This window comes from Pelobates fuscus, chromosome 4, assembly GCF_036172605.1.
Source record: "Pelobates fuscus isolate aPelFus1 chromosome 4, aPelFus1.pri, whole genome shotgun sequence".
Classification (NCBI taxonomy): domain Eukaryota; kingdom Metazoa; phylum Chordata; class Amphibia; order Anura; family Pelobatidae; genus Pelobates; species Pelobates fuscus.
In genome coordinates, this window is record NC_086320.1 from 99,571,432 (window position 1) to 99,596,876 (window position 25,445).

Genomic DNA, 25,445 nt, shown 5'->3' on the forward strand with positions numbered 1-25,445 from the left:
GTCCCTAGTTACGTGTTCATTAGAGAGATCTTGTGAATTTAAACATGTCCTCTTTACAGGGGCGTATTAGCCGCGAGGCAAACAAGGCATTTGCCTTGGGCGGCATTTTCCAGGGGGCAGCAAAAAAAGCCGCCCCCAAATGCCCAAGGCAAATGTCTTGTTAGCCTTGCGGCTAACAGACATGCCGGCGTGCTGCTGGGCGATCGGGCGGCGCTGCCTGGCGGGCGGGCGGCCGGCCGGCGAGGGAGCACTTCCCCTGAGCTGTCTGCTCAGCTCCCTCGCCAGCCGCAGAGTGAGGCTGGGAGCCGGAGCCGGAATATGACGTCATATTCCGGCTCCCAGCCTCACTCTGCGGCTGGCGAGGGAGCTGAGCAGACAGCTCAGGGGAAGTGCTCCCTCGCCGGCCGGCCGCCCGCCAGGCAGTGCCGCCCGATCGCCCAGCAGCCACTGGACCACCAGGGAGGAAGAGACCACCCCTCCCCAGCATTCCCAAAGGTAAGGAGGCTGGGGGGGTGTTAAATAAAAAAAAAAATTTCTTAAAAATAAATAAATAAAAAAATGTCTTAAAAATAAATTTAAAAAAATGTCTTAAAAATAAATTTTAAAAAAATGTGTTAATGTGGGTGGGCGAGTGTGTGTCTGTGTCTGTTAGTGTGTGTGTCTGTTAGTGTGTGCGTGTGTCAGTGTGTGTGTCTGTTAGTGTTTCTGTCTGTGTCTGTTAGTGTGTCTGTGTTTGTGTCTGTTAGTGTTTGTGTCTGTTAGTGTGTGTGTCTGTTAGCGTGTGTGTCTGTTAGTGTGTGTGTCTGTTAGTGTGTGTGTCTGTGTCTGTTAGTGTGTGTCCGTGTCTGTTAGTGTGTGTATCTGTTAGTGTGTGTGTCTGTTAGTGTGTGTGTGTCTGTGTCTGTTAGTGTGTGTGTGTGTTAGTGTGTGTGTGTTAGTGTGTGTTTGCCTGTGTGTGTGTGTGTATGTTAGTGAGTGTGTGTGTCTGCTAGTTTGTGTCTGTTAGTGTGTGTCTGTTAGTGAGTGTGTTTGTCTGTTACTGAGTGTGAGTGTCAGTGTGTGTGTGTTTCTGTTAGCGAGTGTGTATTTCTGTTAGCTAGTGTATGCGTATCTGTCAGTGAATGTGTGTGTGTGTATTTAGAATGCGGGGCGGGGGGAAAGGTTGGGTGGGGGTGGCGCGGGGGGAGGAGTGCCGCCTGAGTTTTGTCCTGCCTAGGGCAGCACAAAACCAGGATACACCACTGCCTCTTTATCTGTTTCTGTTCTCGACACACAACTGTCGTTACAATCTACTATGCATTAGCTTCATATGCTCCTCAACAAGTTGTCTATTTTGCTTGTTATACAATTACTAAAAAAAAAAGTGTAGATAGTTTTTATTGTCATGTTTAGTCTGGCTGATTTGTCATTACAACATTACAAGCATGTTTATCTCTGCAGTGCAAAAAAAAAAAGAATGTAAAAAAAGAACTCAAAATAAATGAATGTATCAGTCCTGATTGTTAAAGGACCACTATAGGCACCCAGACCACTTCATCTTAATGAAGTGGTGTGGGTGCCAGGTCCATCTAGGTTTAACCCTTTTTGCTGTAAACATAGCAGTTTCAGAGAAACTGCTATGTTTACCTATGGGTTAATCCAGCTTCTAGTGGCTGTCTCATTGACAGCCGCTAGAGGCGCTTCCGCGCTTCTCACTGTGATAAGCATTGAGAATGCTTTCCTATGGACTGGCTAAATGCGCGCGCGAGGGAGCCCGGCGGGGGAAAACAGGTAAGATTTAACCCCTTCCACCCCCTAGAGCCCTGCGGGAGGGGGACCCAGAGGGTGCAGGGGACCTAGAGACCCTATAGTGCCAGGAAAACTAGTATGTTTTCCTGGCACTATAGTGGTCCTTTAAATGCCTAATGTGCTTAGGATCTAAATAATTTCTTGGTAGTTAATGAGACAGCCACTAGAGGCTGGGTTAACCCATTTATACACATAGCAGTTTAAACCTGGATGGACCTGGTGTGGTCTGGGTGCCTATAGTGGTCCTTTAACGCTAACCCTATACCAACCGTCCCCTAACGCAATACCAATCATATTACTTACTCTATGCTCACACTAACCATATCTAACCATATACCTACCCTGACCTTACCTCTAATAACAACCTTATACACTGTCTCTATCCCTAAAACAGCATTACCCAAATCCAGATTTAACCATTACCTAACCCCAAACACTACTCACACATTAACCCTAGCCCTATATCTAACCCTATTATAACACTAACCCTAACAAAAGCCTAACCGTACCACTTCTCAAACCCTTAGAAAACCCTCTATTTATATGCCCATTTAAAGAGCTATATGATCTCAAAATGGCCTCAGCTATCAGAGCAGTGCCCCAGGTGTTGATTGATACAGGGGACTCCCTGGTGTGAACAGGGATTTAACCTTGCTCACAATAAAAAAAATGCAGCACACTCCATGCCATCCTAAATGGTGTTAAAACCCCTGCCATGAAATGTCCTATACTTGAAAGACTTCATGTTCATAGAGAAATAATGGATTTAGTTCTTACCTATGACAAGCATACATCTGGCTGAGTTCTGCAATTGCAATTGTACGTTCCCACTGCTTTAAATACAGGGAGTGCAGAATTATTAGGCAAGTTGTATTTTTGAGGATTCATTTTATTATTGAACAACAACCATGTTCTCAATGAACCCAAAAAACTCATTAATATCAAAGCTGAATATTTTTGGAAGTAGTTTTTAGTTTGTTTTTAGTTATAGCTATTTTAGGGGGATATCTGTGTGTGCAGGTGACTATTACTGTGCATAATTATTAGGCAACTTAACAAAAAACTAATATATACCCATTTCAATTATTTATTTTTACCAGTGAAACCAATATAACATCTCAACATTCACAAATATACATTTCTGACATTCAAAAACATAACAAAAACAAATCAGTGACCAATATAGCCACCTTTCTTTGCAAGGACACTCAAAAGCCTGCCATCCATGGATTCTGTCAGTGTTTTGATCTGTTCACCATCAACATTGCGTGCAGCAGCAACCACAGCCTCCCAGACACTGTTCAGAGAGGTGTACTGTTTTCCCTCCTTGTAAATCTCACATTTGATGATGGACCACAGGTTCTCAATGGGGTTCAGATCAAGTGAACAAGGAGGCCATGTCATTAGATTTTCTTCTTTTATACCCTTTCTTGCCAGCCACGCTGTGGAGTACTTGGACGCGTGTGATGGAGCATTGTCCTGCATGAAAATCATGTTTTTCTTGAAGGATGCAGACTTCTTCCTGTACCACTGCTTGAAGAAGGTGTCTTCCAGATACTGGCAGTAGGACTGGGAGTTGAGCTTGACTCCATCCTCAACCCGAAAAGGCCCCACAAGCTCATCTTAGATGATACCAGCCCAAACCAGTACTCCACCTCCACCTTGCTGGCGTCTGAGTCGGACTGGAGCTCTCTGCCCTTTACCAATCCATCCATCTGGCCCATCAAGACTCACTCTCATTTCATCAGTCCATAAAACCTTAGAAAAATCAGTCTTGAGATATTTCTTGGCCCAGTCTTGACGTTTCAGCTTGTGTGTCTTGTTCAGTGGTGGTCGTCTTTCAGCCTTTCTTACCTTGGCCATGTCTCTGAGTATTGCACACCTTGTGCTTTTGGGCACTCCAGTGATGTTGCAGCTCTGAAATATGGCCAAACTGGTGGCAAGTGGCATCTTGGCAGCTGCACGCTTGACTTTTCTCAGTTCATGGGCAGTTATTTTGCGCCTTGGTTTCTCCACATGCTTCTTGCGACCCTGTTGACTATTTTGAATGAAACGCTTGATTGTTCGATGATCACGCTTCAGAAGCTTTGCAATTTTAAGAGTGCTGCATCCCTCTGCAAGATATCTCACTATTTTTGACTTTTCTGAGCCTGTCAAGTCCTTCTTTTGACCCATTTTGCCAAAGGAAAAGAAGTTGCCTAATAATTATGCACACCTGATATAGGGTGTTGATGTCATTAGACCACACCCCTTCTCATTACAGAGATGCACATCACCTAATATGCTTAATTGGTAGTAGGCTTTCGATCCTATACAGCTTGGAGTAAGACAACATGCATAAAGAGGATGATGTGGTCAAAATACTCATTTGCCTATTAATTCTGCACTCCCTGTAGACACCCCACTACCACAATACATTTATAATTTATTTACAATTTATAATTTAATTTACATTTATAATCACTGTTTAGTAGATATACCCCCAAAACAACACAGAATTTAATGTGCGTGTGCTTTCATTGGCGGTATACCTAAAAATAGCTTGCAAAAACTGCTGATTTCTTGTCTGTAGCCTTTGCAAGCCCTCCCCTTTTGTCCAATTACAGACATCAATGAAGCTCAATAAGAAGTCGTTGCAAGGCAGATGCTCTGGGGAATTGCCGCCTCTTGAGCTTAGCTCCACTGAGCTAACAAAACCAGGAAGTAACAGGAATGGTTGTCTGAGTAACTATTTAGTTATTCTTTACCTTATATTTTTATGATCCGCTTTTAGGATACTGGACGTTGACAATATTGCTTTGTTAAATGATTGCAGTTACACATAGAGGGGGATTAGGAATGGAAGGGGTAGAGGGGGTGGGAATTATGAATAGAAAGGGTAGGGGGGAGAATTATGAATGGAAAGGGTAGAGGGGGGAGAATTATGAATGGAAGGGGTAGACGGGGAGAATTATGAATGGAAGGGGTAGAATGGGAAGGATTATGAATGGAAGGGGTAGAGGGGTGGGAATTATGAATAGAAGGGGTAGAGGGAGTGGGAATTATGAATGGAAGGGGTAGAGGTGGTGGGAATTATGAATAGAAGGGGTAAGGGGGGATTATGAATGGAAGGGGTAGAGGGGGGAGAATTATGAATGGAAGGGGTAGAGTGTGGGGAGAATTATGAATGAAATGGGTAGGGGCGAGAGTTATGAATGAAAGGGGTAGAGGGGGAGAATTATGAATGGAAGGGGTGGGTAATTATGAATGGAAGGGGTACAGGCAACTCTGTATAACACCAGGAAAAAAAGAAACAAAATGAATGTGAGTCCCAGTTCACATTCATTGTATAGTTTATTCATCGTGAGTTGAGAATCGATGATCAGGAAATCTGTACTCTGTAGACTTGGAGGCTCTTTTTCTTCTCCACTACAATCAGTTGAGTGATCACCCGAATTCCCAAACTCTAAACCGAAATGTAGTCAAATCATGAACCAAATAAAATATGCAATGGCCAAGCATGTTGGCGCATGGCAGGAAAATACGAGTAAATGGATGGGGAAAAAAAGATTATAAGCTAGTGGACAGTCACTACATGTTGATTTTAATCACAGATCACATGAGACATGAACAGAAGGGGAAGGGGGGAGAGGTGCAGTAAAAAAAAAAATCCATATGTATATATTACATATTTAATAAATATAAAATTGATAAATACAGATTTATTACTCCTGTTTTCTCTCTATTGGCTACTTTTTCTCACTTGATCTGTAAACCAAATGGCAGCCCATGGAACAGCATAGTAGGTAGAATGGGCCTTGACAGAGCTAGAGGCAGGCATAGGAAGCAGATGGGGGGGTTAATAGGGATCTTAGATTAGGAATATAACACTAGAGTGCGGACTCCAGCTTGAGCAGCCAGCCCTCCTGCCGCCGTTTATCCAAAAATGTATGGGGAAACTACCGAAGGTTAAAGCACTATCTATGTGTTATCATGCACTGTTATTCCAAAACATACAAGTAAAACCTTCATACATGACAAATTGGGAAGTAGATATAGGGAACTGTTTCCCGATAGACACATGGTACCATGCCCACAAGAAAACTAAACAGGCCTCCCGTAGCCTCACCCATTGGGAATCATATTGCAAATTGACTATGCGCTGGTATTTGGTTCCCTCCAAACTAGCTCACATCTACCCAGGGTCAGATAACATGTGTTGGAGGTGTCAGAACCAGGTGGGTACCCTTTACCATATATTCTGGACTTGCCCAAAGATGGTATGATGTGGCGTCATTCCTACGCAATCACTTAGGGATCGGGGAGCCTATGACGCCTGAAAAGCTTTTTGTTACACATCCTCCCGAACACCCTCCCTGCAGACGAACTCTATTTGATGATCCACTGCTTGTTGGCAACTAAGACTGCTATAGCCCATAAGTGGAAGTCCACACAGACGCCTACCCTGTCAGAGATCCTAAGTAGACTAGATTCCACCTACACGTACGAATGCATGGATAGTCCTCTGACCAGTAATCAAACCAAACACATGACACGCTGGCACAGATGGGTGGAATACCGGCATGGAGAAACATGTAAATGAGGAAAAAAAAAAATTGCCCAACAGCCAAACGACAAATAATACTAAATATAGGGCCAGTGAATATCTAGCGCAACGTAGGAAGTATAGCGGTCACAGGTTAGCACGCACTGCTGCCTCCCTCCCTCTTCCCCCCACTACCCAATTAGGACAAGATGCGTATAGGCCATCTCACACATCGCTATCAGGGATTCCTGAACTGATTTGTTATATGCTTAGTAACTAATTTGTTAATCTGTCAACTGTACCAATTTTTTACACTCTGTACAAACTGGATGAAACCGTCTATGTATACAACTGTTGTGACTTCAAAGCAGATGTGATATATGCCGCTGTCCTCTCCTTCCCCCTCCCTTTTTCTTTTCTGTACCCCCTTCATCAATGTGGTTTTTCATGTTATTCTTATTTCTGTCAAACGAAAAATAAAATACATTGGAAAAAAAAAAAATAGGGATCTTAGAGATTGCCCCCTTTTCTAATCAGCCTGCCGTATCTGCAGTTCTGTTTGGTCGGTGTTTCCTCTTTTGTCTTTTAGATGGATCCCCTGGAGATCTTCCTGGTGAGTGTTCGAGCGGTGGTGAGCAGCGCAGCACCGGTTTTAACCCAAGACAGACTCGGGATGACGGGATCACCGTCTGGCCCTTTATCTCCACCAGCAGGCCGTCCAATGAGGAGGCCCAGGCAACCGGAACACCTTAGTCCCAGTGCCATTCCGGCGAAGGAGAAGGAGCCTAGGAGCAGAGGCTAAAGATCAGGGAACGGAGGCAGGCAGAGAAGCGACCGGAGTTGCAGGAGGAAAGCGGCCCACGCCGCTCGAGGACCAGATCAGGAGGAAGAGGGGGTTCTCATAATGCACCCATAACCCCTGCTACGGACAGGGGTCCCCTAAGCAATTCACATGGAAACAAATTATTACGGGTAATGGAGAAAAAAGTAGACAACAGCGCAGCTCAAACTCAGATCAAGCTGGATCTAAGCGGGGGGAAGGCTACAGCTACTATTGCGGCCCTGTCAGGGGTCAGGTAGGCTAGGCAGCACCAGGCCGGCCAGTCAGGGGATCAGAGTACCAGGGTGACTGGTCCTCAGCGGGAGGGCCTCAGGGGCTGCTCTCAGGCGCCAAACTCACATCTACCTGCTTTCAAGCAGGCCGGCTGCCCCTTCCACACATCTGTGGACAGCATGTCAGAGGGTGAGCAGGGACAACGCAGAGGCGGAGAGTCCCCTGTATGCAGCGCAGCAAGGGGAGGCATGTAGGCGATAGACATAGCAGCGATAGGCGATCGAACACTTCAGCTAGGTGTAGCCTGTGTTGCCATAGTGCTTCCAGGTCAGCTAGTAGGAGCCCCAGCAAACAATTGCGTACTAATGGTGACCATTTAGATCATGGCAGCGCGTGCAGGGCAGAAACCGGTGGTAGGACAGAGCAAACTAGAATTAGACTTCTTTTTTCAGGGATCTTGATCCATCGCATGCGGTGCTCGAAAGGTGCCAGGAAGTGGAACAAAGAACACCAGTGGATGTTCCACCATTTACACCAAACCCGGGAGGTTTATTGGATAGTTTCAAATCTTTATTACACATTTGGAGTGAGGGGGAAGTTAAGGGAGCAAAGTTTAGGAGAGTATGGGATCCTGCAGAGGGCAGTAGCAAGAAAGAGAGGAAGGAAGGAAGCACAAAAAAGAGTTAGGGGGTGCCAGGCACCCAGCTGTAAACTGCAGAAATGCGGGCGCGCTTCTCGTCGACTCTACGGGGGGAGGGAGAGAGCGGAACCATTTGTTGGTGTGTAAAATGTGCACGTATCGTTCGCCATTCCTTTAGGGTGTCACCTTAAGCAGGAAATCAAGGTTTGTCATGGGGAATTTGTGGGTGAAAAATTCCCAAATCATTGTTCCCAGTTCTTTTGCTACTTCTTTGGAGGCTTATCATACGTATGGAGGATTAGCATGGTGGAAGTATGATGAGCAATTTAGGCAACGCTTGGCGGCCAATTCAGGTATGGCTAAAATTGAGGATGGCGCAAAAGTCCGCTCCCTTTGCGGGGGAGGGGCGGCGCAGGATCAGCTTCTTCCTCGTCGGCCATCCAGAAGAAAGGATTCTGTTGGCTTTACAACGAGGGACAGTGTGGGGCCATGTGTAAGTTCAAACACGAGTGCTCTGGCTGTGGGAGAGCCCAGGGTTATCATATTGCTTTTGGTTCACGAGAACGGATCTTCTCTGTCACGCTTTCAGTTCATTCAAGTATTTCGATTGGGTTTACTGAGTTTTGGGATGGACTCCTTGCAGTTTGGGACCCACTACTTCTGGATTGGGGCTGCAACTGAGGGGCTGCAACTAGGCTACCTTGCCTAGGGCTTGGGGAGGATCTAGTCAAACAGATAGGACGATGGGAATCGATACGATTTCATTCGTATGTCTGCTTTGATAAAAGGGTTGGGGGTGTTTGGCTGGGGGGGGGGGGGGTTGTCTCACAATGGTCACGTTTCTTATTCTCTTTACAATTGAGTGCCCTAAGTGAAATAAAATGTAACTTTTATTAAGTAGGTTTAAAAAAGTATATATAACTATAAACACTATGTACATGCAAAAAATAATGTATAAACCTATGTACAAACCAGAATTGTATACAGTAGCAAGGTTATAGCCACTGCAATTGAGTACTAGAGTAATATATTAACTCTGTGCATGAAGCAAAGAAAAGATATAATCGGAGTAGTAATATATTAACTCTGTGTGTGAAACAAGTAAAATATAGTGATGCAGCGTTGTACTAACGTTCTAATACACTGTAATACATATAAGTAACAATTTATGTAGCCAAAGCAGAGGACCTGTTCAAATGTTTTCAGTGTACCTCTGATGACACAAACCTGCAACAAATCAATGTTGCAATTGTGGTCTGCTGTAGTATAGAGCTATCATGTATAGTTACACAGTGAACGTAACAAACACTGACATAATCAAAATCAAAAAAATCACTAAAAGTATCGCCAAAAAGGTCAATTAGCTGATAAGTAAGAGTACTGAAAGGGGTCTGATTAGTAGATACACGGTGGGCTTGATAGTAATGCCCTATGTGCAAAAAATAGCAAGTATCTAGGATGACGGTTAGCAATTCGTCACCACTGTTCAGAGAGTCTAAGGGAAAGTTAAACCACCGCTCATAAATCACCCTGTACTAACAGTAACAATAAATGGGATTCGGAGGGTAATGTGGGCACATACTATCTAAAGCCCACAATGCAAGGTAGCAAGGAATCACCGATGTCCCCTGACGCGCGCGTTTCGTCCACAACTCATCGAGTTGTGGGCGAAACGCGCGCGTCAGGGGACATCAGTGATTCCTTGCTACCTTGCATTGGTAGCTGGATATGCCAAAAAGACAACTATGCGCATGTCATGACAAGGAAAGAAATGGTTTCCTATCTAATGTTGAACTGCAAATGCCATGTACTTTGATAGGGTCAGGAACACAAAAGTGTATTCATGACTCTGTAGTGTTAAAAACACTATTTAGGTTGACCGCCCACCCTTGCTTCCCTTAAAGATAATAAAACTTACCTTTATTCTGCCAGTGCTGATTTCAGCTAAGAAGGCAAGTATGCAAGGTGGGAGGGGGCGGTGTCAAAGGCAGCACTGGCCAGTCAGCATCTCCTAATAGAAATGCATTGAATCAGTGCATCTCTATGGGGAAAGTCCAGCGTCTCCATGCAGAGCGTGGAGACGCTGAACATCAGTACTGCACAATGTGGAACACTGCCCCAGGAAGCACCTCTAGTGGAAATCTAAATGACTGCTATTGAAAGTGTCCCTGTGCAACAATGTAAGCACTACATTTTCTATGAAAAGGCAGTGTTTACATGAAAATGCCTGCAGGGACATTCTATACTCACGAGAACAATTACATTAATGTCAGGAATTACACAGGGATCCAATATGCAGTGTGCAAATAAGAAAACTTATAACTGACCTTAGAGTGGCCGGACTAACGTTAGCAAATACAGAGTCGCCGGACTAACGTTAGCAAGGACATAGAATAGTCAGGGACGAGCTGAGGTAAAGGAAGCCAGAAAACAGAGTAACCGATAAAGTACAAGCCGAGTCACAGGGAAGGAAATTACAGAATAGTCAAACCAGAGCCGAATACAAAATACCAAATATCACAAACCAGAAAACACACAATAGGGAACAAAATATATTTGAACCACAACAGGGCAATGAGTAGATGCTTATGAGCCCTTTTAATAGTGTGGCTCTTTAATTAGATAGCCATGCCTCCAAAACGTTTGATTTAGAACCTTTTGGAGAGCCGTGACATCATCGACGTCATGATGTCGGCACACAAGCACCGCGTCATAAAAATGGGCGGAGTCGGAACCACTGTGGAGAGAGGGAGGAGACTAAGGAAGGTCCCTCTCCTTCAGGAGGAGATACCCAAGCTGAGTCTTAGCCTGACATGAGATAACAAGTACCCTAACAATTAAGTTTGGAACAGATTTGATCAGATAAACTTCCAAGTACTGAAATACAGTCACCCATCAACTCAACACAATAGAACACAATATGATTTCGTTTTCAGACAAGAATTCCATTATACTTAATAATACATAATATTTTATTTGTTTATCTGCTTGATCTGAGGCTGCTTGTTGTTTTCCTGAGCTTATGATCTCAAGGACCAATGATGTCTATGACATCATGATATACTTTTGTATAAATATCCTATTCCGAAGTGTATTAACCAAGTCATAAACACAGTAACAAAAGCAAAGCTTGTCTGAGTTCACAAAATGAAATAGAAAGGCCATTCTATTCTGGCATACATTCGATATGGATCAGATTATAAAGACTGGAAACATAACATTAGGTACTTAAGAGTTTAAAGACGTTTGTAATGATTTCACGGCAGAACTAACAAGATTGGTAGTTAGGATGGATTGCAGTGTATATTTAATGTGACAGAGATACGCTAGCTGGCATATTGTTAATTTAGGCAACTGATAAATTCATATAATTGATCTTATTCATTTGATATGATTTGATTGCAGTTCACTAAAATGAACCTTTATAAGTACCAGTGAATCACCATCACTATTTTACCACTTTACTAGAACCATATCTGTAACACAATGGACTTATGTATGAAATGGGTTTTCTTTCTGGATTGTACTTACTGTATGATTGAGTCAGATCTCTCAATACGTCTGTATTCTGAATTCCAGCACACTGAACAGAAGAAAATAAATAAAAACATCTATGTTGGGTATCAAAAGCATGAATAATTCAATCAAATTTTCCAGAACAGATGGGAACATAAGTAATAGAATATCATATGAAAATGTGCATAAAACATTGGTGATTGAGGCAGATAGTGTAAGACAGTTTACAGCTCAACAGTTTAAAAGTTACCAGAACAAAATTACATTTTCAGGACTTACTTAAACCTTTAAATAATGTATTTGTCATAAATTCGAGAATAAAAAAGTAATTTCACATGTATAGAAATCTATAGCAAAAGGTACCAGGTCAGCAGTCATTCTCTGTAGAGAGAGCCTTAATTGGAGTGTTCTCATAGAAGAACTGGCTTGGCCATAAGCTAAGTTGTAATGCAATGGTTGCAAGCAGAAGAAACATGCAGAGAGAAACAAGTATTTTTTTTAAATGATGGTAAGAAGCCAGGATTCTTTTATGAATTAAAAGATAGTTTCATTAAAGGGACAGCTTCAGCTTAATGGGGTTGTTCAGGTGAGTACAATAGCTCCCTGCAGGCCTTTTCATGTAAACACTATATTTTCAGAGAAAATACAGTGTTTACATTAGAACCTAGGAACACCTCCAGTGGCAGTCTCTCAGATGGCCACCAGAGGGACTTCCGAGTTAAATCCTGCCTGATGCGCAGGACTCACGTTTGACGTCTTCACGCTTAGCTGAAGACATCAAACGTGCATTCAGGACACAGGAGGCACTGTGAACGTGCCTCCTGTGTTCTGTAGTAACTCGGAGCCTGTCAGCAATCAAAGCCGTCGGTGTGGGAGATAAGGATCTCCTGCACACAGCGTTGGCTCGGGCTGACAGGCAGAAGGCAGGAGACCGAGCAGGAGGATCGACTGACTTCAAACAGTAAGTAAACTTATTTTTAAAATGTGTGAGAAAGTGAGAGTGAGTGAGAGAGACAGACAGGCAGAAATAGACCGAGATAGATAGAAAGAAATAGATAGATAGCAATAGATAGAAATAGATAGATAGAAAAAGATAGATAGAGTGTGTGTTTACAATATTTATTTAAAAGTTGTGTGTTTTTATACAAACACTATATATAGCAATCTCAATATATAGTGTTTCTATGTAAACACACAAATTTTGGGCTGAGGAGGGTTGCGGTAGGAGGGGGGCGGGCATAAACAGCCCATGCGCGGTAGGGCGCTCAGTTCATTCATATTCATTCATTCATGAAGAACGCGTTTGGTGCAGCACGAAGCCGTGCATGCGCAACACAGAGCGACGACGCTTATGCTATTTCATAATTTTGGCGTGGCCTGCTAAGGAGTTCGGCGCTGGAACGGAGGTAAGTTTATATGAGAAAAAAGACTCAAATTATTATTTTTTTAATAGGAAACTAATATGAAAAGCAAGAAAAAACGCTTGGGGACCTGTCTTTCTTGCCTTTATATGTTGACTATAGTGCTCCTTTAACCCCTTAAGGACGGAGGACGGTTCAGGACCGTCATCGGCATTTTTGCGTTGCCGACCGGTGACGGTCCTGAACCGTCCTAACCGTCCAATGTACTTACCCGATCGGCGGCGATCGGCGGTGCTCCCGGTGTGGGGAGACTGCCTGCAGCCCAGACAGTCTCCCCATGGCGGTTTAGGACCCCTGTGACCATGTGATCGCCCAACAGGGCGACCACATGGTCACAATAGGTGTCCTAGTCTCTGCCTGCAGGGGGACTGTCTGTGCTGACAGGCAGTCTCCCTGCAACTGTAAAATCAAAAAAAAATTTAAAGTGAAAGTTAATAAAAAAATATATATTATTATATATGTGTATATATATGATTTATAGACATATATTATACCTATATAATATATGTCTATATATCATATATATAATGTCATGCTAAGTGTATTTTTATATTAATATGTACATATATTAATATAAAAATACACTTATAATTCATTTACACACGTGTATATATATAATATATATAATAACTATATATATATTGTATATATATATATATTATTATAAAATATGAATAATAAATAATTTAAATAAAATTTAAAAAATTTAAAATAATAATAAAAATTAAAAAAAATTATATATCTATACGAAATTTTATTCTAACTGTATTTTGATATTAATATATATATATTTATATCAAAATACACTTATAATGAAATTGTATATATATTTATGTATATATAAATAAATAAAAAGAATGCAAACTATTCATATGTCCATATACAAAATTACATAAATAATTATATAAATGTACACGTAGACTTCAAATATATAAATATGCATATATATTTAAATTCTACATGCGTATATATGTAATATTTTTACATAATTACGTTATTTTATTGATTGCAATTTAAGGGACCTGCCTGCCAACCCAGGCCGAAAGTCCAGATAATTTAATTTGCTATCACTGTATTTTACCCTGTAACGTTCTACGACACCCTAAAACCTGTACATGGGGGGTACTGTTTTACTTGGGAGACTTCGCTGAACACAAATATTAGTGATTCAAAACAGTAAAACATATCACAGCGATGATATTGTCAGTGAAAGTGACTTTTTTTTTTTGCATTTTTCACACACAAACAGCACTTTTACTGATGATATAATTGTTGTGATACATTTTCCAGTTTTGAAACACTAATATTTGTGTTCAGCAAAGTCTCCTGAGTAGAACAGGACCCCCTATGTACAGGTTTTATAGCGTTTTTGAAAGTTACAGGGTCAAATATATGGGTCAAATATTTTTACATTGAAAATGGCCAGGTTGGTTACGTTGCCTTTGAGAGCGTATGGTAGCTCAGGAATGAGAATTACCCCCATGATGGCATACCATTTGCAAAAGAAGACAACCCAAGGTATTGCAAATGGGGTACGTCCAGTCTTTTTTAGTAACCACTTAGTCACAAACACTGGTCAAAATTAGCGTTCAATTTAGTTTTTTACTTTTTTCACACACAAACAAATATGAACGCTAACTTTGGCCAGTGTTTGCGACTAAGTGGCTACTAAAAAAGTCTGGACATACCCCATATTGAATACCCTGGGTTGTCTACTTTTAAAAAAATATGTACATGTGGGGTGTTATTTAGCAATTTATGACAGATAATAGTGTTACAATGTCACTATTGATACATTTTAAAAATGTATGTTTTGAAACCGCAATATCCTACTTGTACTTATAGCCCTATAACATGCAAAAAAATAGCAAAAAGCATGTAAACACTGGGTATTTTTGAACTCAGGACAACATTTTGAATCTATTTAGCAGTTTTTTTCATTCGCTTTTGTAGATGAGTAAAAGATTTTTCACATAAAATTCAAAAAACGTGTATTTTTTTCAATTTTTCATCATATTTTTTCATTTTTTTTAAATTAAATTACATGAGATTATATAAATAATGGTATGTAAAGAAAGCCCCTCCTGAAAAAAACAATATATAATTTGTATGGGAACAGTAAATGAGAGAGCGGAAAATTACAGCTAAACACAAACACCACAAAAGTGTCAAAAAGATGCCTGGTCGCAAATGTACAACATCGCAAAAACAGTCCGGTCCTTAAGGGGTTAAGGTGTGCTCTCGAGAATACTTTCCCTATACTATTTGTTTATTTTAAGTAAGGTGAATATTTATGAAAGAAACATTCCAAGTACCATAATCACTACAGTCTCATGCCCTGTGCCCTGGCACCTTTCCAGGTTAAGTAATCAAACCCTTTAAGACAAGTTACCTGAGTTTTGCTGGGTGCTTGGAGTATTCCTTTAACCCCTTAAGGACACATGACATGTGTGACATGTCATGATTCCCTTTTATTCCAGAAGTTTGGTCCTTAAGGGGTTAAAAGGTTGTGTGTGGTGACATTATGTGTTGTTCCAGTAAAGGATCGCTATAAATGTTGCAGCTCTGTGTTGTATGTAGGGGAGTGATGTGTGTGGCGGTAGCTGTATGTGTAAGCGCTCTTTCCGGTCCAGGATAAACAGGGAACAAGTAAAATGATCTGCACCCGTCTGAGCTGTAGACCACAAGCTCTCTGATAGAAATCTGGGGGCATAGGGCTAGTTGGGGGGGTCGTTTAATTTCCCTGCTGACTCACTGGATAAATTCAGACAAAATTAGATATGGAACAAAACAAATTGCACACATCTGGTGTATGTGTGTGATTGTATGTAACTGTGAGTGTGCCAAGAGGCATGTTATGTGGTGGAATTGGAGAGGACATGGGTGGTGTTTGGAAGGGGCCCAGGGGTGGAGCTTTAGAAAAGGTTTACCAAATTATTTTGGGGCTCAAGTCTGGGTGTTTTTGACCCTAGTAATGCCTCTGTCTCAGCCAGATGCAAGACAGCCACTTAACTTTTGTTAATGCACACCAAATTGCTATTACAGTGATACCTCGGTTCACGAACGCTTCTGTTCACGAACAACTCGGTTCACGAACAGAAAAGTTCGTAAAAATATGCTCCGGTTCACGAACTCCGCCTCGGTTCACGAACGCAAGCCGCGGCCATTTTAATGCTAATTTCAGGCTGTCACATGGTCGGGACTTCCTGTAGGAAGACCGTGGAGAGAAGAAGCAAGAATAAGAGACACAGAAAGAAGTACTCTGCAAGCATTATAAGTGATTATACTGTATTTTATCACATACAGTACATACTGTACACAGAAAGAAGTACTCTGCAAGCATTATACAGTACAGTAAGTGATTAAGTATACTGTATTTTATCACATACAGTACATACAGTACACAGAAAGAAGTACTGTACTCTGCAAGCATTATAAGTGATTATACTGTATTTTATCCCATACAGTACATACTGTACAGTTCACTGGACACCCAATATGGCTCCCAAGAAGCATAGTGGAAAGAAGAAAGTGCGGAGCAGCAATAAAGGTGACAAGAACAGCAATGCAGGTGACAATGTGCAAAGTGGAAATGCAAGTGACAATGTGCAAAGTGGAAATGCAAGTGACAATGTGCAAAGTGGAAATGCAGTTGACAATGTGCAAAGTGGAAATGCAGTTGACAATGTGCAAAGTGGAAATGCAAGTGACAATGTGCAAAGTGGAAATGCAAGTGACAATGTGCAAAGTGGAAATGCAAGTGACAATGTGCGAAGTGGAAATGCAGGTGACAATGTGCAAAGTGGAAATGCAAGTGACAATGTGCGAAGTGGAAATGCAGGTGACAATGTGCAAAGTGGAAATGCAAGTGACAAGAATGTGCAGCGCAAGCATGGTGGCAAAAAGAAAGTGCACAGCAGTAGTAAAGGTGACAGCAAGGTTGTGAAGAAAATAACCATTGAGCTGAAGAAGGAAATTATAGAAAAGCATGACCGTGGTATTCGTGTGACTGATCTGGCTTCGGAGTACAAGATGGCAAAGTCAACAATTTCGACTATTCTGAAAAACAAAGCCGCCATCAAAGGAGCTGATGTTGCAAAAGGAGTAACAATGTTAACCAAGCAGAGGACACAAGTGCTGGAAGAGGTGGAAAAACTTTTGTTGGTGTGGTTGAATGAGAAACAGCTGGCAGGTGATAGTGTAAGTGAAGCTATGATCTGTGAGAAAGCCAGGAAATTGCACAGTGATTTACAGCAAAGAAGCCCCTCTACAAGTGCAGCAAGTGACGAATTTAAAGCCAGTAGAGGGTGGTTTGAAAAATTCCGCAGGAGAACTGGCATCCACAGTGTGATTAGACATGGTGAGGCTTCCAGTTCTGACAAGGCCGCAGCAGAAGCTTACAAGTTAGAATTTGCAGAATTCATGAAGACAGAAGGATACGTCCCTCAACAAGTGTTCAACTGTGATGAAACAGGGCTCTTCTGGAAAAAAATGCCGAACAGAACCTATATCACACAGGAGGAAAAGGCCCTACCAGGGCACAAGCCCATGAAGGACAGATTGACCCTTTTGCTGTGTGCCAACGCAAGCGCCGATCTGAAAATTAAACCACTACTGGTGTACCATTCTCAGACCCCTCGTGCATTTAGGGAACAAAATGTGAACAAGGCCAGACTGCCCGTCATGTGGAGAGCCAATGCCAAAGCTTGGGTCACAAGGCAATTGTTTATGGAATGGCTGCACGAGGTGTTTGCACCCACCGTCAGAAAATATCTTTCTGATAACCAGCTGCCTGAAAGGTGCCTTCTTCTGATGGACAATGCCCCAGCACACCCTCCAGCCTTGGTGGATGATATGGATGCTGAGTATGACTTCATCAAGGTAAAGTTCCTCCCCCCCAACACAACACCACTTCTGCAGCCCATGGACCAGCAAGTCATCTGCAACTTTAAGAAGCTGTACACAAAGGCGCTCTTCACTAGGTGTTTTAATGTCACTTCAGAGACATCCTTGACTTTGAAAGAATTCTGGAAGAAACATTTCAATGTTGTCCACTGCATTAACCTCATTGACAAAGCCTGGGAAGAGGTCACTTCCCGAACCCTAAGTTCAGCCTGGAGGAAACTGTGGCCAGAATGTGTCGCTGAACGTGAACATGACTTAGAAGGGTCTGATGCAGAGGTAGTGGAGGAAATTGTGTCCATGGGCAAGAATATGGGTCTGGACGTTGATGGTGCTGATGTGGAAGAGCTTGTTGAGGAACATAGGGAGGAGCTGACCACGGAAGAACTTTATGAACTCCACAGTGAGCAGCAGAAGGCACTTCTTGAGGAGCATTCCAATGAGGAGGAAGAAGAAAGGGAGGAGGTTAGCAGTGATGCCATAAAATCCATTATGCAAAAATGGAATGAGTGCCATGATTTCTTTGAAAAGCACCACCCCAACATTACTGTCACAAACAGAGTGTTAAATCTCATGAATGATAATGTGGTCTCTCATTTCCGGAGGGTTATGCAGCGCAGAAAGAGACAAGTGACATTGGACAGATTTTTCAGACAAACTGAGCCTGCAGCTAGGAGACAAAGGAGAGAGGAAACCCCTGAAGAAGATCTCCCTGATGTCCTTATGGAGGGGGACTCTCCCCCCAAACAATAACTGCCTCCCACCTTACTGTCCTCTCTTAATAAATAACTACAGTATACTGTACTTTACTAATGTGTATTGTCATTTGTTTCATATTTTTGGGCTTCAAAAACCCCCCAAAAAAAGTCAGCACGGATTAACCGGATTTACATTGAACCCTATGGGAAAATGTGCCTCGGTTCACGACCAATTCGGTTCGCGACCAGAGTCAGTTCACGAATTAAGTTCGTGAACCGAGGTATCACTGTATAACAATCTAGTGTTAGGAATACATTTTTATATTCCTAACGCTATACTGCTCCTTGAATGTTAAAGGAGACAAGTGGAGAAAGGCAGATATGAGGATGAGGCCATATATGAGGGACGAGGATTATGGGCAGAGGGCCACAAGTGAGACACAGAGGTGCAGGGAGGACATTGGGAGGGAAATAAAAATGAATGAAGGAGGATATGGGAAGTTGAATACAAGTGGAGGGCTGGGAAGAGCAACACAGAGCTTTAATGTAAAGTATAGGAGCCTCCATCCCTTGCAGAGGAGTTGCTGCTTCACTGCAGACACCACCCAGTCACCATGATAGTTTAACACTGTCTGGTTGACTTTGTATTAACCCTATGGGCAATGCTGTAATAAAAGGCTGATGTGGGTGATACTATAAGGTTTCTATTGTATTACATACATTTGTTATATCTTATCATTAGTAGCAAACTAGAATAGCAAAATAAATGCACTCTGGGAGCATTTAATTTCATTGAAAATACTTTCTTTTTGTTTAATTAGTCATGCTGTGAGGAGTTCTACACACAGCTCTCTCGCGGGTTGCTCTGTGTGACATTATCCATTACTCAATGCAAGATGCTCATAGCTGTGTGTAGAACTCTCCGTGCTCCATGCTGCTACTCCATTGTTGGTTGTGTGGCAATGATGCTGGTAGTGGCGGTAGCAACAACAGCAAGGTTTTGGGCTGGATGCCAATGATTTTCAAAAATACAGTAACGGGCCAATATTGTGCAAGTGTTGAGCCTGATAAGGCTAGCGGACCATAGATTGCGGGCCCCTGTAGTAAACACTTCGCTTTCTGAGTAACACATTACAAAACAACCATTTTGCACTAGTTCTGTCACCTGAGCCTGGAACACACTAAGTATGCTCAGCATAGTCACATAATATATTATGTGCTATCCTTGTATCATTACACTCAGTATGTCACTATTACACAAACCTACTGAAACAAAGCCGCTGTATTTCTACCTCTCCCTGCAACATTAAGATACGGACTGAAATTTGGAAGGTGCTCCACCGGATTTTTTTCACCTCTCTTACCACATTAGCCGTAAATGATTTCAAATACTGTGTATCTCTATTTCTTAGGCCCAATTCCACAAACCAACTGAAACAAAGCGACTTAATTTCTATATTATTGTAAAGCGCTACGGAATCTGTTGGCGCTATGTAAATGGCGATAATAATAATACCAAGCACTACCTGTCCTCCCTGGGTCCTTCAATCTCTATCGCATGCTCTTCCAGTTGTTTGACATCACAGTCAATCACCTCCTCATTCCCTTCACATGTTACCAGTTACTGCACATGTAACTGTAACTTGTAACTTCACATGTTACCAGTTACTGCAATTATACTATTAATTCACTCTGCCATCACCTCCAAATTCCTCTGCAACATCTTGCCTCATCTACCCATTTAAATCTCAGCTCAGGGGCAGGGTCCTCTTTACCTTTTGTATTGGTATATTTATATTATACTGTCTTTTTGCCAATTGCACAGCGCAGTTGAATACTTTAAAGCTTTATAATTTCCAGTAATAAAAAATAATTACAGTGCAATATATTTATATAAATATATATATATATATATATACACACACACACAGGTGGGTCCTGTGGTATTGAGCAACGTATCCAGGTAACACAGTCAGTCAGTATCTAAAAGCAATATGATGCAGGCTAATAGACATGGGCATGTGCAGCAGGATTAAATGAAATGGTAACAGAATAATGGGTATAGCTGGTTGTTATACACATTGAGGAACATGATACTGTTTGAACCTCTGTGGTATAACTCCTTCAGTAATTAAAAGCAATGAAGCCAAGTATAAAGAACAGAGATAGATTATAGTATTCCTGTTTCAGAAATAGAACTGTAACACATGTCAACGACATACGTAATCCTTTACTAAACTTTCTATATGCTATAGAGGAGCTAATGGACAGTTAGAAAAGAGAGAAACATTTTAAACCAGCACCTGGGATAAGTGAAGGTTGCAAACCATTAATGGACACCCAGTATCTCCCAAGGGCATTGGGGGCATTTCCTGCCCAACAATTGTGAAAGCCCATCATTATAATTATTACTGTTACTTATTCCAGGTTGTAGGGAGTGGTGTTTATTTGCAATTTCTTTCTGACCTTGTCATACCTTATCGATGACCCTACTAAGCTATACATTAACTATTGTAGAACACAGCAGAGAGAGTATGTATAACATGGGTTTTTAAAATCAAACAAATATTAGCACAAACAACACACATGCCATCCGGCTGTGTACATGGAAGAGGCACACAAATAAAGTAAGGTTAGCTTTTCTGTATGTTTGCTGCTGTGTGTTATCTCTAACAAAAACATTGTGTTCCAGTGCAATACTCTCGAAAGCGATAGCAGACGGTGTCTCAGCAGTATTTATCAGGCCTGTGTTGCGAGATTTATCAGTAACAGTATACAATTCAGTTAAGCTGCATTTCGTGAACTTACCTGAAATCATAATGCGTAACTTTTATCCGTGGCAGTGCAGGTCTTTTCAATATATCTTACTAGAAAGACTCCCTTCTGTGCTTTATGGATTCGATTGCCTTACCTTCAGTATTCTTTTTGGTGCAAATAGTTACTTGTTGCATCAACAACTTTACTGGGGTAAAAAATAACCAAGAACTATTTATTCCTGTTTACAGTAACAACAATAGAGCATACTGACAATGGGTATTTGTGAAGCTTCCAAACTCCCCACCCTCTCTCACTCACTTATATGCTTCCCCTTCTCCTCCCACCTGTGTGTGCTGTATATCAGGGTTTATATGTAGGGACCGTATTTCTTTAACCCCTTAAGGACCCTTAAGGACCAAACGTCTGGAATAAAAGGGAATCATGACATGTCACACATGTCATGTGTCCTTAAGGGGTTAAAGGAACCCTGAAGTGGTAGGAATAGAAATCTATATTCCTACGGTTTTAGTGTTCTTGTCCCTGGTAATATAGGTGAAAATAATGCATTTTCCTTATCTCCCTCAGTGCTGCTTACCTCTCCACCTCACACAATGTCATGGAAGATGCATGGCCTCCACCAACATGGTCCGACCCAATAGAGAAGCATTGGGAAACTGATGCACATGGGCGGCGAGGGCTGAATGCTCATTGAAGTTTTCCCATAGGAAATCATTGAATCAATACTTTTCTATGGGGGCTTCAGTGTCACGGGATTGAGTTTCACTTGGTCAGTGCAGCAGAAGTGCCTCCGGTGGGTGTCGGAGTAACAGCCACTGGAGGTGTGTTTAAACATTAGGATAGACATTGCCATTTCTGCAATATTGTAATGGTTTTTCTTTAATGGTTAAATTGACAGGACCTCCGCACTCAGCCTGCTTCATTGAGATGAAGTGGCCTGAGTGATTTGCGCGGTCCTTTAATATATAACATCACATAATATGGCATTCGATATATCACAAATTCCACTAAGTATAATATCATATTAGATTTAAAATATATTATAAAATATATCGTATTAGATAAAATATATTGCCAGAAAATATATCATGTTAACCCCTTGAGTGCCAGTGCAGTTTTGATTTTGTTTCTCTCACAGGAGGCTAATTTTGAGCTTTTTTTTTTTTTTTTTTTTTTTTATATTTAACATTATATTTTTTTATTTACATTTTTTTTTTAAACCAGTAACTCTTTATTGACATTAAAATAAACATAGCTGAAATTTAACAATAATATAAATAATAATGTGGTCAATCAAAATGTGGTCCACAAGATGAGGGGCAGCAAGGGTATGTAGACAATCATTTTAAATGACTCAACTGCATAAAAGAAAGGAAAATCAAATACCAAAATATATGGAATGACAAAATTGAGTGGGCAGCTAGTCATTGTCTCAGAGTATCAGCTGATGCTCTCAGCCTATCACCCATTCTCTGTCGCATTACCCAGAGCAGCAAAGAAGAGGAGGCAGATGGACACTACTTTTGTTTTAAACCATTCAAAAACAGTTTAACACTAAAATGTAACAAGCTAACGGTTTAATGTTGGAAGCATGCATAGCAAGGAATATAAGAAGGAAAAGCTAGTTGGGAACACTCCTAGGTTATGGTTAAAGAAGCATCCCTACTTCTGACTTGCTTTATGTCTCTGAACATTATATTTTTTAAGGAATATTTAAAGCACCATAACGACTACTGCTCCTAAACTAAACCCTGAATTGCATGGCCAACTCTCAATGGAGATAACTTGCACCTTGCTGATCCCAGGTAAGCGGTCAAAATCTTAGCAAATGGTTTGACAACTTACATTGGGAAAGCAAAAGGGCACCCCTAGCATCATTAACACTTGAGGGTGATGTAGTGGTTATGGTGCTTTAAGCGTTTCCTTAAAAATTGTAAACAATTCTCATCCACAACCCCAGAAACTAATTTCATCTTGATGGGAATAAGGAAACCTTCCCTTTCAAGATGGCATTCTGCTATCAATGTCCTAGGGCAAACTACCAGAGGCACTCCCAAATCCAGATTACTGAAACTCTACCCTTCTTACTCACCTCATCGCTGGTGCCTCTATTGCTGCGCTATATCATGTCTTGTGATCTGGTATACTAATTACTCCTTTCTGGCTGAAAATACATTGTTTACTTTGCATATTGAAGGTTGCATATTTTCTGCAACTCCCTGAATTGATTTTTTTCCCCCCTACCCTTACCTCAGGATTTTAAAAATAGTTTATTGATAACCTGATTCTATCTCTATTAGCGTTAGTCTGAGACATCACTGATATAAGTGAAGCATCAATATTTAAATGATAATTAAACGGGATCCAGTAACATAGATTAGGCTATGGCTCAGTATTTGCCCCAGACATGATACAGTAAAGCAATTTATCATGTATAATATATCATTGTCCTGTAAGTGTCATTTCCAAATACATGGTCAAACAACTGTTGTTATTTTCCTTATTTATTAATTTTAATTAGAAAGCTACGAACTGCCGAGCAAGCAGTGACCTCAGTAATTATTGTGGTAAGTGACCAATATGAGTAGCGCTTCTTTTGTGTTCCCCTTCCAATTCTTTTTTTTTCTGTATGACAATTGTTATTAGTTATGCTTCAAAACCAAATAAAACACAAGTTACATGAAAAACATAAATTGTATACAAATTACTTACAAGAACCTAGCTTTAGAGATTTGTATTTTTAACACATCATTTAGAAATGAAAAGGGAATGAAAAAGGGAAATAATTATAAAAACAATGTTTGCATTTAATAACTATGTAATTGTAACATAAATGTAACTGGTTTAGCAAAATACAAACTCTAACTAACCTTAAAGAGACACTGTCTACAAGCACTACATCCATTATATCTAATTGCAGTGGTTATAGTGCCTGGAGCCTTCTAGCACTGTTCCTCCATTTAGTGTTAACCATTTCAAGTAATTTAATACTAAATAGGTCCATGGCCCCATCCCTACCAAAAAGATGATACTCTTGTTTAGCCATACAAATTCCTACCAGCAATGGGTATCTATGATAGGCTGAACGCAGTCAGCTGACACTTGTAGCCCATTGCTGCTCAGGTTGATACTTCCTCATTAGACAAGTAAAATTGAGGGTATAACAACTGCCGACTCTCCTTTAAAAGGAAACTATTTAAATAGTTTAACCATGAATGGAAGGTTGGTGCCAGGGGACTCCGAGCTCAACAACCACTTCCACGAGATTACATGAGATACAATGCCTACAGTGTCATTTTAATACTTACCCCAAATCCTTACCCCGGTGATCATGCAGTGGGGGGAGGTTCATTTTGTAACCCCGCATATGCAGGAAATCTTTAGGAAGGGCAATGAAGACCAACAACAAAACTCCCTTACACGTGTTTACACACTTTTGGAAAACACATAAAAGACACATAGTCAGAACTCATGGGGTTTAATCTAAGATGTGTTCTTGATATTAACATCACATTACATACTTTCATATTTGTTCACAGTAAGAATAAAAGGAGAGCATGCTCACCTGTTAGTCACCCTTTAAATACTTGGTTACCAGTCAACTATTCCAGATTATTGATTTGTGATTTGAATATCACCATCCTTGGCTAATTCTCCAACATCTTTTAGGACACTAGAAAAGGGACTTGCGCATGTTGGAAAGCTGGACGGGAGAGGCAGGTGATCTCCCTGCCTTTTGAAAAACTGTCACCTGTGGTCCCATATCCCCCCCCTCCCTCTGGGCAGACGCGGGTTATCCCGGTCCACCACTGAGCTGCTCAACATCCATACTCACCTTAGCCAACTGCTCCTGTCTGCATTCTGAATGCAGCTATACTCACGAAGATGGCGACCATGCTGTCTCTGTACAAGGAGGATCAACGCAGCTCCAGTGTGAGCTCCCTCGTGAGACTAGAATATATTTTTTAGCACTTCTGGAAGGTGATGGAGGATTGTGCAGTCACAACATCGCATCTACCCTTGGAAAGGGAGTGTAGGGGTGAAGAGCAAAGAGAGAAAAGGTCCCCTGCGGGTCTAGCACCCATTCAAGCATCTGCTGCTTCTACTGTTTGCCCGCCTGGACTGA

The 25,445-nt window shown here is 41.4% G+C and overlaps 1 protein-coding gene across 2 annotated transcripts in view; it reads right to left on the reverse strand.

The window, feature by feature from the left end:
- The window catches only part of LOC134607867 (chloride channel protein C-like), a 188,389-nt gene extending 166,811 nt beyond the window's left edge, over window positions 1-21,578 (reverse strand). For both annotated transcript variants that reach the window (XM_063450441.1, XM_063450440.1), the window contains exons 1-2: window positions 21,353-21,578; window positions 11,539-11,590 (exon numbers count right to left, since the gene is read on the reverse strand). In XM_063450441.1, the coding sequence (XP_063306511.1) occupies window positions 11,539-11,590; window positions 21,353-21,362 (62 nt within the window). In that variant the 5' untranslated portion in view covers window positions 21,363-21,578. The remainder of the gene's footprint in view (window positions 1-11,538; window positions 11,591-21,352) is intronic.
- Between the last annotated feature and the right edge of the window lie 3,867 nt (window positions 21,579-25,445).